This window comes from Ochotona princeps, chromosome 17 (genome assembly GCF_030435755.1).
Source record: "Ochotona princeps isolate mOchPri1 chromosome 17, mOchPri1.hap1, whole genome shotgun sequence".
In the NCBI taxonomy this organism is placed as follows: domain Eukaryota; kingdom Metazoa; phylum Chordata; class Mammalia; order Lagomorpha; family Ochotonidae; genus Ochotona; species Ochotona princeps.
The window spans coordinates 29,528,813-29,542,644 of NC_080848.1; the positions used below are offsets into that span (position 1 = coordinate 29,528,813).

The 13,832-nt window shown below is 52.4% G+C and overlaps 1 protein-coding gene across 1 annotated transcript; it reads right to left on the minus strand.

Moving 5' to 3' along the window:
* Positions 1-3,162: 3,162 nt before the first annotated feature.
* Positions 3,163-10,761, minus strand: CHCT1 (CHD1 helical C-terminal domain containing 1). The gene is made up of 6 exons (XM_004591188.2): positions 10,605-10,761; positions 9,560-9,661; positions 9,132-9,307; positions 8,689-8,788; positions 4,400-4,589; positions 3,163-3,444 (listed from the first exon to the last, which is right to left on the minus strand). The coding sequence occupies exons 1-6, from the start codon at positions 10,653-10,655 to the stop codon at positions 3,356-3,358; spliced, it is 708 nt and encodes a 235-aa protein (XP_004591245.2). The 5' UTR covers positions 10,656-10,761; the 3' UTR covers positions 3,163-3,355.
* Between the last annotated feature and the right edge of the window lie 3,071 nt (positions 10,762-13,832).

Sequence of the window (13,832 nt, forward strand, 5' to 3'; positions counted from 1 at the left end):
GGAGATGGTGGGGTACAGTTTAGAGGGCCTTTCCTGCAAGTCCTTGTAAACTTCAACTTTTTCTCTGAGCTGTTGGAGGATTTTCAGCAAAACAACAAAATATGACCTGCCCTTTTTAGAAGAGACCATCACAGCCAAGCCTGACTCGCAGCCCATCTTGCCCTGAAACCACCATGGCTGCCAAGGCTGAAGTGAAACCCCAACTCCACTGCAGGCTCTTGGAAAAAATGAGACGGCAATATTCCTTTCCTTTCTCTAGATGGTGCTGCTGCCCTGCATATGGGGTCCTTTGGTCTCCCCCCTCCCCCACCTGCCCATCCTCTCCCACATCCTCTGGGCTTTGCCCAAACTGTTAGGGGCTGGCTGCAGACCTGTGCCTCAGCTTCCTCTTCCGTCCTCTCCTCAGAAGCTCTAGATTTGGAAAGAGAGAGAGAGTTGCCCTTTCTTGCTTGTTCATGCTTCCCTGCACACTGGTTCTCAAGACACAGCTGATGTTCACTTTCTTTTAAAACTATATGTTTTGGAAGAGTTACAGAGAGAGAGAGAGAGAGAGAGAGAGAGAGATCTTTTATACATGGTTCCATCACCAAAATGGCTTCAAAGGCCAGGGGCTGAGTCATGCCAAAGTCAGGAACCAGAGAGCTTCTTCTGGGTCTCTTATGTGGGTGCCAGGGCTCAACCTCTTGAGCCATTCTCTGCTGCTTTCCCAGGTACATTATCAGGGGCCTGGATCATAAGCAGAGCAGCCAAGATTCAGACCAGCACCATATGGGTTGCTGGAGTTGCAAACAGTGGGCTTTATGTGTTACACCACAGCCTTGTTCACTTGCACTTTTTTTTAAGATTTTATTATTATTATTATTGTTATTATTTTTTGAAGATTTTATTATTATTAGAAAGCCGGATATACAGAGAGGAGGAGAGACAGAGAGGAAGATCTTCCGTCCGATGATTCACTCCCCAAGTGAGCCGCAACGGCCGGTGCTGCGCCAATCCGAAGCCAGGAACCAGGAACCTCTTCCGGGTTTCCCACACGGGTGCAGGGTCCCAATGCATTGGGCCGTCCTCGACTGCTTTCCCAGGCCACAAGCAGGGAGCTAGATGGGAAGTGGAGCTGCCGGGATTAGAACCGGCGCCCATATGGGATGCTGGCGCCTTCAAGGCGAGGACTTCAGCGGCTAGGCCACGCCGCCGGGCCCTCACTTGCACTTTCAAAGCCTGTGGCCATCTCCACTGCTGAGCACAGATTTGATGAAGGGAGAGAAAGTGGCACAGTCACTCTGCCTGCACCTGCTGCCACCTTTGCCTCAGCCTGGCTGAACCATTGCCTGTGGCATGGCTGGAGCCCCTGCCCTTCTGGAGTTGGCAACATCTCTTCCGTCTCCCTAGCCCAAAGCTGTGTGCCAGCTTCCCTTCCTCCCCTTTCCCTTCTCATTTCCTGGCTGGTCACTGGAAACTGTCTATTGTACTCTTTTCTCACAAACTCACTAAGATCCCTTTTGTGCACACTGTCCTGACCTTGGCGTACTCTGGAGGCAGCAAGTAGCCAGGGCTCAAGTCTGACAGGTGATGTCACCTGAGAGAGGGCCCAGGAGCCAAGTCTTTGATGACACACAGTCCCTTGGGTAGGTGGGGGGAAGAGGGGTAGAGAAAGTTTTTATTCAGAGAAATCATGAATCTATTTTTTCAAATGTGAAACACAACTCATTTTAGCACTGGCAACCAATTAAAATAATTTTTTAGAAATTATTCGACAGGGGCTAGTGTAGTGGCTCAACAGGCTATGCCTGCACCTGCAGTAATCAGCATCCCATATGGGTGCCAATTCATGTCCCTGCTGCTCCGCGTCCCATCCAGCTCTCTATTGTGGCCTGGGAAAGCAGTGAAGGACAGCCCAAGGCCTTGGACCTCTGCCCCCACATAGGAGACCCATGGAAAGCTCCTGGCTCCTGGATTTGGATCAGCTCAGCTCAGCTGTTGTAGTCATTTGGAGAGCAAACCAGAAGATGAAAGATCATCTCTCTGTGTGTCTCTCTTCTCTGTAAATTTTTCTTTTTCTTTTTCTCTTTCTTTCTTTCTAAGATTTATTTATTTTTATTACAAAGTCAGATATACAGAGAAGAGGAGAGACAGAGAGAAAGATCTTCCGCCCGATGATTCACTCCCCAAGTAACTACAATGGCCGGTGCTGAGCTAATCCAAAGCCAGGAGCCAGGAAATTCCTCCAGGTCTCCCATGCGGGTGCAGGGTCCCAAGGCATAGGGCCATCCTCGACTGCTTTCCCAGGCCACAAGCAGGGAACTGGATGGGAAATGGGGCTTAGAACCAGCGCCCATATGGGATCCCAGCATGTTCAAGGTGAGGACTTTAGCTACTGGGCCACCGTGCTGTGGGCTCTGTAAATCTTTCAAATAAAAAAAGTCCTGAAAATTTTTTAATAGGCAAAGAAATGGATAGAGACAGATTCTCCATCTACTAGTTCTCTTCCCAAATGCCCATGGTAAAGTAGGTTGGGACATATTGATGGCAAGGACTCAATTCCTTGAGCCAACTGCTGCCTCCCAGGGTATGTGTTTGCTGAAAGCTGAAATTAGAAGTGGAGCCAATACCTAATGTGGAATGTGAGGATCCCAAAGTAGTAACATAACTACTACTACAAAAACCTGTCCCTTTAAAATGCCAACAGGTAGACCAGCGAAAGCACATATATCAGCAGTCTGACTGCCCTGAACAGTCATTTCTACTGAGTGTGTCAGTGCTGTTTCTTTGGTCACTGATCTTAGCCCCTCATGGTCATGCCCTCTGCCTGTGATCACACACTGCTTACCACCTCCTCTGACACTGCCTGCCCCCAGAATGACTTGGGCACACTGCCAAGCTTGTTGCTCTCTAACCCACCCCAGGCTCTCCCTACCCCTACGGTCTCCCTGCCTGCAAGCAGGCATCAGTGCCCTGTTCCCTCCAGGCCTTCGGCAGTCCCTGACCACACCACAAGGAGGTGTGCACTGCATGTCTGTCTCCCCACCACAGCGTGGTGGCCCAGTACCCAGGTGCCCATATTTCACTCATCCTAGCATAGGTGATGCCCCTGCCACCTGGCCAGTAGTTGGCACATCACTTCCATCTAGTCAAAACTGCATGATGACTCTGGCCCAGGTAAGATAGCATTATGTCAAGGACATTTATTTCCCAATCGGCCTTTTACAAAACTGAAGACCTGGCCTACTTTTGAGAAGGATGAGGAGGACCGGTTCTCCCTTCCCCTCCACGGTCCCCCTGGCTCCAGAGGCCAAGCTGTGGGAGCCACACTGGGCTCTGGGGGCCAGCACCAGCGCCCCTGCCCCAGCCAATCCTCTCATAGGCAGCTGCTCTCTGTAGTTTCAGGGGCTTCCTTGATCCTCTTCCACTTGACTTTTGGTTCCTGGGGAAGTTTCTTTGAAGAACCTGATGAAGAGACAGTGTAGATTAAATCACAGAGAATCAATCTGTCACACATGGGAGGGTGGAGAGAGCAGACAGGAAGAACCTCAACATTCATTCCAGTCTACAGCCCTGGTGCTCTTCTCACAGAGACCCTACAAGGCAGGGGATGCAACCTGTCGCCCCTGAGCACAGTGCACTCCCACCTGGCACAAGTAAGGACGTGTCCTGCTCTGAGCCCAGAACAAGTTAGGTGCCTTGGCCTCACAGACCCAGGCCTCCAGGCCTTTGTCTCTTCCTACCCGACCTTCGGCTATCATGACCTGGCTCCTAGGACACTGTGCTGCAGAGCTGTCAGCAAACACCATCATCATGAGCAGAATGTCCCCTCATACCTCAGGTTCGTGCTGAGAACATGGGGAGATATGGGACCTATGCCTGTTCTGTTTGGGGTGGCTCTCTGGCATTGCTAGGGCACAGCAAGCACAGAGACAACCTCCTGTCTAGCGTATCCCAGCCAGAAAGGGGAGGCCTGTGGGGACACTGTCCGCCAGGACTTTCCACCTGAAGCCCTGTGCACACAGGATGTGTGCTGCTGAACCAAGCATAGCAGCAAGTTGGAGAAGAAGTGGGGCAGCAGTGACTCAAAGCCCTGCTCCTGTAAGGGGATGCAGGCAGTACAAGCAGTGACTTTACCTGCAGTACCTCAATGCTTACCCCCTACCTGTGCATTTTAAACTTTCTATAATGAGCATATCAGGGTAGACAGCAAAAATGAGAAAAGACAAAGCAGAGGAAGGGAAGGAAAGCAAGACAAAAAATGCAAGATGAAGTAAAGATGGCAAGGAGAGAAAAGAAACGTGTCAGCCTCAAGGCCGGGGCTCCTGGCTGCCTGAGTTTGTGCCAGGGAAATACCCAGTGTCTGGGTATTTCCCCTTACACCCCGCCAAACACAGACACCCCCCCAAATGGGCATTACCTCTCCAGGCCTGGGCCAGCGGCTCCTGTAGCAGGGTGGCCTCCTGGTGCGGGATGTGCATTTTGGATAGCCTCTCCTTCATGCCGCTGATGTTGCCCTGTAGCCCCCAGGCATTGCACAGCTTGGGCAGGCTATCTTCGCCAGCAGCCAGCAGGGAGCTCTCTGGTGTGTCAAGAGGGCAGAATGCCACCTGCAAGAGGACACAGTGCTCAGAAGAAAAGGACCCGATTCCAGAGCCCCAGCCCTGAACTTGAGAAGAATCTGCATCTCATTCGTGCCTAGCTGAGCAGATGGGGCGGGAAGCATAGCAGTGCGAGACCAGGGACCTAGGGGACAGAGAGTTCAGGCTGTTAACTGTTTCTTCGTGGGTTGTTTTGAATTTAAGATCCTGTCCTTTCTTTTTTGCAAAAACAGAATCTTGTTGGTTTGTGGTACAACAGTGGCACTAAGCAAAATCAAAGTGTTCTGGCTGCTATGTGAAGTGCGAGAGAGCAGTCAGCAGATGGAAGGTCACTTACAGTACCACAGGATGCTGCCTGTGTGGCCAGCTCTTCTGTGAACCTAAAACTGCTACAACTAGAACATCTAGCACTTTACAAAGCTCATCGGATCTGAGTCAGATTCTATGGTGCAATTAAGAAACTGTCATTTGCTGAGCTTTTAAACATATAGATTTATTTAATACAATTTCGTGGTTAGAAGGTCTTGCCTTTCTTATAATTACTTCAGAATTAAAAAAATTTTCTTAATTGGAAAGGCAGATTTACAGAGAGAAGGAGAGACAAAGATCCGTCTGCTGGTTCACTCCCCAAGTGGCCACAATGGCCTGTGATGAGCCGATCCGAAGCTAGGAGCCGGGAGCTTCTTCCAGGTGTCCCACATAGGTGCCAGATCCCAAGGCCTTGGGCCATCCTCGACTGTTTTCCCAGGCCACAGGCAGGGAGCTGTATGGGAAGTGGAGCTGCCGGGATTAGAACCGGCATCCTTATGGGATCCCGGTGCATTCAAGGCGAGGACTTCAGCTGCTAGGCCACCACACCGGGCCCTTGCCAATACTTTCAATATTGGAATTCTTTCATCTTCTTCAACAGTTTTGGCAACTGGAAAAAAACAGCTGATGGCAATACAACTCAAATATTTTGAGTGGGCCTTTACAGTAGCTAAAAACCTATCCAAAAGACTGCTGGCCAGAGCAAATGTTTCTGGGTGAAGATTGAATTAGCACTTGAGTTTGACCAGCCACTGAATTCCTTCATCTCTCTGGGATGGAGAAACATTCTGATTTGTAGGTAATTTTGACACATTCACCTTCCCCATCCAGGCTTCCCTAGAGATTGCCTTTTCCAGTAAGAAAGACAATTTCTGGTTTTTAAAAGGTCCTGGAAACTTCATGATATCCTTGAGAGCTGCCTGCCACGCAACTACCGCCTCCTCCTCTTCCTCCTCCTTTCTCCCTCCTCCTCCTCCTCCTCTCTCTTCTTCTCTTCTTCCTCCTCTCCCTCCTCCTCCTCTCCCTCCTCCTCTCCCTCCTCCTCCTCTCCCTCCTCCTCCTCTCCCTCCTCCTCCTCTCCCTCCTCGTCTCCCTCCTCTCCCTCCTCGTCTTCCTCCTCTCCCTCCTCCTCCCCCTCCCTCCTCCTCCCTCTCCCTCCTCCTCCCTCTCCCTCCTCCTCCTCTCCCTCCTCCTCCCCCTCCCTCCTCCTCCCTCTCCCTCCTCCTCCTCTCCCTCCTCCTCCTCCTCCCTCCTCCTCCCTCTCCCTCCTCCTCCTCTCCCTCCTCCTCCCCCTCCCTCCTCCTCCCTCTCCCTCCTCCTCCTCTCCCTCCTCCTCCCCCTCCCTCCTCCTCCCTCTCCCTCCTCCTCCTCTCCCTCCTCCTCCCCCTCCCTCCTCCTCCCTCTCCCTCCTCCTCCCCCTCCCTCCTCCTCCTCCCCCTGCGGAGCTGTAGACCTCACAGTGGTGACACGGGATCATGGGGAATAGTTTCATGCTGACTCTGAGGCCGCGCTGGTGCCAGGGTGAGGAGGGGCCTCCGTCACCATGGGGCGGCAGGCCAAGGAGAGGCTATGGGAGGCGGTAAGACCGGCTCTACCCCTGCCCTGGGGAAGTGCCTCCGAGGGGAAATACTGAAAGGGATGAAGGGGAGAAAAAAGCGAGAAAAAAGAGGGGGAAGGGGCGGGGGGGATAAGAAAAAGCGAGTCCATTGGGGAGTAAGCCTGGGGAGGGAGGGGTTTAAATTTATTTTTACCATTATTTGAAAGACACAGAGACACACAGAGAGAGATAGTCAAGCTGAAAGTCCCCAGACACCTGCAACAGCATGGTCGAAGTAAATCAAAGCCAAGAACTCCATCCAGCTCTCTGAGGCGGGTGGACAGACACCACCTGCTGCTCCAGAGCATGCATTAGCAAGGAGCAAGATCAGAAGTTGAGCCAAGGGCAGCACTGTATGCAGCACATCAAGCTGCTGCTTGTGATGCTGGCATCCCATATCAGGGCGCTGGTTCAAGTTCCAGCAATGATCTGGCTCCCTGCTAATACAGCAAAAGACAGTCCAAGTACTTGTGCTTCTGCTACCCACAGAAGGACATATGGCTCTAGCGTGCCTGGTCCTAGCCTCAGCTGGGCTCAGCTATGGCTGTTGTAGCCATCTGGAGAAGGAGCCAGCAAATGGAACACTGCTGTGGCTCTGGGTCTGGTTTGGCTCACTCTCTTTCTCTCTTTCCATCACTGCCTTTCGAAAAATTGGTATTTTAGGGCCCGGCGGCGTGGCCTAGCGGCTAAAGTCCTCGCCTTGAAAGCCCCGGGATCCCATATGGGCGCCGGTTCTAATCCCGGAAGCTCCACTTCCCATCCAGCTCCCTGCTTGTGGCCTGGGAAAGCAGTCGAGGATGGCCCAATGCATTGGGACACTGCACCCGCGTGGGAGACCCGGAGGAGGTTCCAGGTTCCCGGCTTCGGATTGGCGCGCATTGGCCCGTTGCGGCTCACTTGGGGAGTGAATCATCGGACGGAAGATCTTCCTCTCTGTCTCTCCTCCTCTGTGTATATCTGGCTGTAATAAAATGAATAAATCTTTAAAAAAAATTGGTATTTTATTTATTTATGTGTTTGTTTATTTTTAAAAGCAAAAATAAGGGCCTGGCACAGTAGCCTAGCAGCTAAAGTCCCCGTCTTGCACACCGGAATCCCATATAGACACCGGTTCTAATCCCAGCAGCCCCACTTCCCATCCAGCTCCCTGCTTGTGGCCTGGCATAGCAGTTGAGGACGGCCCAAAGGCTTGGGACTCTGCATCCATGTGGGAGACCCGGAAGAGTTCCTGGCTCCTGGCTTCAAATTGGCTCAGCTCCAACTGTTGCGGCCACTTGGGGAGTAAATTGATGGATGGAAGATCTTTCTCTCTGTATCTTCTCCTCTCTGTATATCTGCCTTTCCAATAAAAATAATAAATAAATCTTTTTAAAAAAAAAAAAAGCAAGAAGAAGGAGCTGATACAATGGCTCAACTGGTTAATCCTCCACCTCCAAACTCAGCATCCCATATGGGCACCAGTTGTGTCCAGGCTGCTCTACTTCCCATCCAGCTCCCTGCTTGTGGCCTGGGAAAGCAGCAAAGGATGGCCCAAAGCCTTGGTAGCCTGCACCTATGTGGGAGAACTGGAAGATGTTCTTGGCTCTTGGTTTTGGACAGGCTCAGTTCCAGTCATTAAGGCCATTTGGAAGTGAACCAGCAGAAGCAAGATCTTTCTGTCTCTCCTCTCTGTAAATCTGCCTTTCCAATAAAAATAAATAAATCTTTAGGGGAAGGAAAAAAAGCAAAAAGAAGCCAAACCAAGAGTGATTCAGGCAGTCTGATAGGAATGTGCATGTTCCCAAATGGCACCTTATCTACTGCACCAAATCCCCGTGCCACCCCAGGGATAAACACTGCTGGAGACCAAACGATGAGAGCCATTATTTCCAGACAAGCCAGGCGAGGTTCTGTTGCCAGTCCCTGGAGACTTCCCCAAGTTCACTGTACCATACGACCTGGCTTCAACTGTCCCCACCAATGGCTCCTCAGGGACATCCGAGCCCCTGTGAACACCAGCCCCTGTGTGTGCTCGGGCTAAACTGCCCTCCTGGATCCGCCTGCTCTGTGGCTGGCGCAATGATGAAGGCAGAAGCAGCCAGGTGTTGCTCAGGCAGTGAGCCATGGAATGGAGCACAGGGTCTTTCCAGGCCAGCCTGTGACCATGAGCTGACGCATCTGCCCATGTCAGCCACCCCGTAGGAGCTGCCCTGCCTGCCTCACCTGGGACTTGGCCGCCTGGCTGTTTTTGGTGTGCCTGTAGAGCCGGCGCAGCTGCTTTGCTTCCAGTTCTGAGAAGAGAGAGACAAATCGCCACAGCATCCTGCAGGGAGAGGCGGTGCTGAGGCAGTGGGCACACACTCCCCACTCTACCCATCCTGTGCTGATCTGTGGCCAGGCTCCACCCTGGGAGGACGGGATTGCCTGCTGCATTCTTGGTTTTCGGTTGTGGGGGATGGAGGGACAGGGGTTGGCCAGAACTTGGACAGCCTGCCCTGTACACAGTAGCTGTTCCAGCAGAGGGCCTGCCCCCCGCCCCCCGCAGGTTGCAGAAGGGATCTGCTCCACTGTGTGCTCCCCCAAGAGCCCCGCCTCCCCCACATAGGGCTGAAGGACAGGGGTGTCCTGGCCGAGGGGTGACCCGGCTGCGGGGTGGATGGCCTTACTTCCTCCAGTGCTTGATTTCCCAGGACCGGCAGCAGTGCTGCAGAAAAGCGTTGATGTGGTCCCCGAGGACCACAAGGCTCTGCCTCCTATATTTCAGCTGCTTCTTCTGAGGCAGGTCCCTGGGAGGGTGCAACTTTCGCAGGAACTTCTTCAGTGGCCTCAGGTATTCTTTACACTGGGGAGGGGGTTGAGGAGTGTGGGAGAAGAGGTGAGGCACATGGACCTGGCTGCTGCCCTCTGAGACCTAGAGAGGGCTGTGCATGCATCCAGGGAGGAGGCTCCAGGGGACCCCTCACCCCACTTCCTTCCCAAGGGCATGAAAAGCGGAGCAGAGAGATGTGGGTGAGAGGCCGGGGTCTTCCCGACTATGGTTCCCTCAGCCGTGGGGCAGCAGAGGATAGGGTTGCACACTGGCCCCTCAACTCACAATCCTGAAGGTATCCTGGTCCAAGCCCTCAGCATGGCACACGAGTGACTGTCCCGTGGGACTGCAGCTGGAGCTCCTCTCTGCACAGGACACACTTGTCCCCTGGGAAAAGGCAGGGCACTGTCAGCAGGGACGAAGAGCGGGCAGGAGCTACAACTGCTGAGACCAGGTTGGGCAAACCCCTGGCCCCAAGGACTCTCCAGGCCCTTCTTCATTCTCCCCGTGTCTTCCTTCTTGCTGCAGAACTGAAATGACTGAGCACTGGGCAATAAAAGCCGTCTCTAAACACATACACTCACAGTGGTCCACCTCTCCCTTTGTGCTCACCACAGCATACCAGGTAACCCTGGAAAACACCTGACATGAACTTTTCGACTCTCCTCCAAGTGGGGTTTGTCTACTCATTCACTCAGCAAACATGGACCGGCTGCCTGGGCCCCATCTTCACATCACGCCGTGGAACAGGGAGGTGGTGATGAGCAGAAAATGCATTTTGATTTCAAGTGGGGCAAAGAAAGGAGGAAATTCGTGACAGAGTGGCTAGAAAGGGACATTGCAGGTCAGAATGTGGGACAGGGCTGACATGCCTGGAGCTGCACCTCAGCTCCCACCGGCCTTTCAGAAAAGCAGGCAGAATTCCTGTCTGTGTTCTAGGGGGTCCCAAGAAAGATGCAACCTCAGATCATTCTCTGGAAAGAGCACCACAGAAAAAGGATGAGGCAGGCTGGAGAAGTGACAGGACAGAGGCTCCCGGAGGCCGTAAACACGTCACGCTGCCACAACCACACATGGCCCATAATGCCTCCACAGCGGTGGATGTTCACGGCCAGCACGGGTCTGGGGCTCCCTTTTGTCCTCCTGCCAGGACCTGGTGTCCTCCATAAACCTCTGTCTGAATCCCTGCGCTCTTCTTCCCACTGCCTGCTCCTCTAGGTACCCCTGTCTCTTCTTCCTTGAATTTCTGGTCCTCAGTTTTCCAAAACCAGACCACCAAGTCCCTCGGCTTCTCCCTTCCTCTTACCCCTAGCGCCCCTCCCACCAACACCTTCTCTAGCAGCTTGCTCCCTTCTCCTCCTTGCCAATCCGAGGCCTCCATCTCAACACATGTGCCAGCAGACTCCGAGGTGGCCCTGCTCACGTCCGCCTCAGGCTTCTGACCCACTGCTTCCCCGACCTGAGCCTCTCGGGGAGTGGGCAGGTGAGCTCCAGAACTCGAGCAACACCATGGCAACTGCCAATACACAGCGCTCGCCCCCGCCCTCGCCCCTAGTCTGCAGCGCGGGGGGTGGAGGTGGAGATGGGGTCGTGCGCACCCTCCAGGAATGCGCTGAGCGGCCCTTCTGGCATACTACGGGAACCCTACGCTAGCCAGGCAGGGACAGTACCATGTTCACCCACCAAGAGAACTATAGGACCGCTGAGGCTGCGCGCTGGTCACACCTGACGCGTTTTCCTGCGTGTGGACGGGACGTGCAGGGCTCCTTCAGAGTGAGGACCAAGCCCGGCATTTAGGACCCAGAATTAAGAGGCTGTGCTTCTCCTCAACCTCCGGAGGCTGGGGCTGGGGAGCTGAAAGACCCCGGCCACGTTTTTTTTAAGGCCAAGTGGGCACTGACACCGGCAGCGGTGCATGGTTTCCTGAGTCCTCACTCCACCCTCCCTGGGGACGGTGCAGGCAGTGATCGAGTTTCACAGGCACCCACCTACTTGCCTGCCATGAGCCAGCGCCAAGTGGGGCGCCGGGACTCAGCTCTGACGCCCACCATCCCGGCTTTTTTGGACGGCGTGGCCCCCGTGACGTCCAGGCCCCAGGCAGAGAGGAGACGGGGTTTGCCAGGGTGTCCGCGTCTCAGCTGCCCGGCCCGCCCGCGGGCAACTGGGAAGCGCTGGGGCGAGCCAGGGCCATCCTGGCGCTGGCAAGCCACGGGCGGCCGCTCGCGTCGGCGGCTGCTTACGACGGGAAGACCGTTGCAAACGCGGGGCGCAGGCTCGAGCTGCATCCTCTTGCCAAGAACGCTGAGTCCCGTGAGCCGGGCCTCTCTCCATGTCATCCCGGATCGGGGCCCAATTTTCCCCAGCCAGGAGGGTTCTGCCCCGCCTTGGCGGGCGCCAGGTCCCGATCCCACCTCACCGACAGCCCCGACCCCCATGCCATCTGGCGGCGCCATGCGTACTGGGCAGGGAGCCAGAGTTTGGCTGCTTCACCGCCCGGGTCTCCGAGATCCCGAGGGTTGGGCCAGTTCCCTTTGTGTCCCAAACATTGCTCCAACCTGGCCTCCATGCCACCTTGTTTAACACGTCTCATCTTTTTTTTTTTTTTTAACGATTTATTTATTTTTATTGCAAAGTCAGATATACAGCGAGGCGAAGAGACAGAGAGGAAGATCTTCTGTCTGATGATTCACTCCCCCAAGGGCCACAAAGGCCAGAGCCGAGCCAATGTGAAGCCAGGAACCAGGAACCTCTTCCCGGTCTCCTACATGGGTGCAGAGTCCCAACGCTTTGGGCTGTCTTCGACTGCTTTCCCAAGCCTCAAGAAGGGAGCTGAATGGGAAGCGGGGCTGTCAGGATTAGAACCGGTGCCCATATGGGATCCCAGCGCATGCAAGGCAAGGACTTTGGCTGCTAGGCTACTGTGCCTGGCCAGTATTGATTTTTTTTTTAAATTTTATTTTGAAGTGAAATAAAAGCTCGCACGTTGTCTCAAATCTGGAAGCTTTGCATGTTAATTTAGGATTATTTTGCAGATGTGTAAGGCTGGTCAAACTGGCCTTGTCTGTTTCTTTCCAGAGTAATACTTGGCAAATGGTGCGCTTCAAAAAAAGTTGTATTCACTTTGAGCCACCAAATTCTATGTCTAGCAATGAGCTTGTTGTAGAAGATGGTGAGGACTTTCACAGTGGTGATGAACCGGAAACAATGGCCTGTTTTGAGTAGAATGAGTGAACTATGGTGTATCCATAATGCCATTAAAATGGCTCTGATATATTTATTGATGTAGCACAAAGGAACTAAAGCAGCATGTGTATCAGGATCCCGACTGGATCTGTAGGCATTTACTTGCACAGAAAGCAGTTTTGAAGCTTATACTTCAGTATATCAAGAGTGTTTTTTTTTTTTTTTAATTGTCTGGGTCTTGAAAAAAGAAAAATACATTTAACTTAGACATGTTTAAATAATATCATTAAAGGGTTGTATGATGCTAAGTTTAAAAATAGATCACAAGGACCTGGTGTTATGGCTCAATTGGTTAATTCTCTACCTCCAAGCGCCAGGATCCTATATGGGTTTCTGGTTTGTGTATTGACTGTCCCACTACTGATCCATTCCCCTGTTTGTGGCCTGGAAGGCAGCAGAAGATGGCCAAAAGCCCTGGGACCCTGCACCTGTGTGGGAGACCTGGAAGAAGCTCCTGGATACTGACTTTGAATCAGCTTAACTCTGGCTGTGGTAGCCATCTGGGGAGTGAACCAGTGGATGGTAGATCTTTTGTCTTCCCTCCTCTCTGTAAGTCTGCCTTTCCAATAAAAAGAAATCTTATGAAAAGTAAACAATAAAAAAGTAGATCACAAAATCATGTGTATGATAAATCTCATAAATGAACATGAGTGTGGACAAGCCTGGAAAAACACAGTAAAAATTAACAAGGAACAGGACCCCATGCAGTAGCCTAGTGGCTAAAATCCTCAACTTGCATGCACCAGGATCTGATATGAGAGCCGGTTCTAATCCCAGCTGCTCTACTTCCCTTCCAGCTCCCTGCTGGGAAAACAGTCAAGGATGGCCCTAAACCTTGGGATTCTGCATCCATGTGGGAGAGACAGAAGCAGCTCTTGGCTCCTAATTTTGGATCAGATAGGTTCAGCTCTGGTCATTTTGACCACATGGGGAGTGAACCAGCCAGTGGAAGATGTTTCTCTCTGTATCTCCTTTTCTCTGTAAATCTGCTTTTCGAATAAAAAATAAGTAAATCTTTAAAAAAACAAAAAAACAAGGAACTGAATATGTGTGTGTGCACAAACAGACATACCCAGTAATGTATCACAAAGAATTGAAAAGCAGAATTTAAAGAATTTTAGAAAGATTTGCTTTATTTCTTTATTTTATTGCAAAGGTAGATGTACAAAGAGAAGAGACAGGAAGATTTTCCATCTGTTGGTTCATTCCCCAAGTGACCACCTCAGGTAGAACTGAACTGATCTGAAGCCGGGAGCCAGGAACTTCTTTTTCTTCTGGGTCTCCCAGCATGTGCAGGATCCCAAGGCTTTGGGCC

Coding starts and splice junctions, on each gene's coding strand:
- CHCT1 (XM_004591188.2), bottom strand. CDS start 10,655: ATGGAGGCCTCGGATTGGCAAGGAGGAGAAGGGAGCAAGCTGCTAGAG. Junction 9,662..10,604: donor GGAGCAAGCTGCTAGAGAAG/GTGTTGGTGGGA, acceptor GCCTTTTCCCAG/GGGACAAGTGTGTCCTGTGC. Junction 8,789..9,131: donor GAAATCAAGCACTGGAGGAA/GTAAGGCCATCC, acceptor CTCTCCCTGCAG/GATGCTGTGGCGATTTGTCT.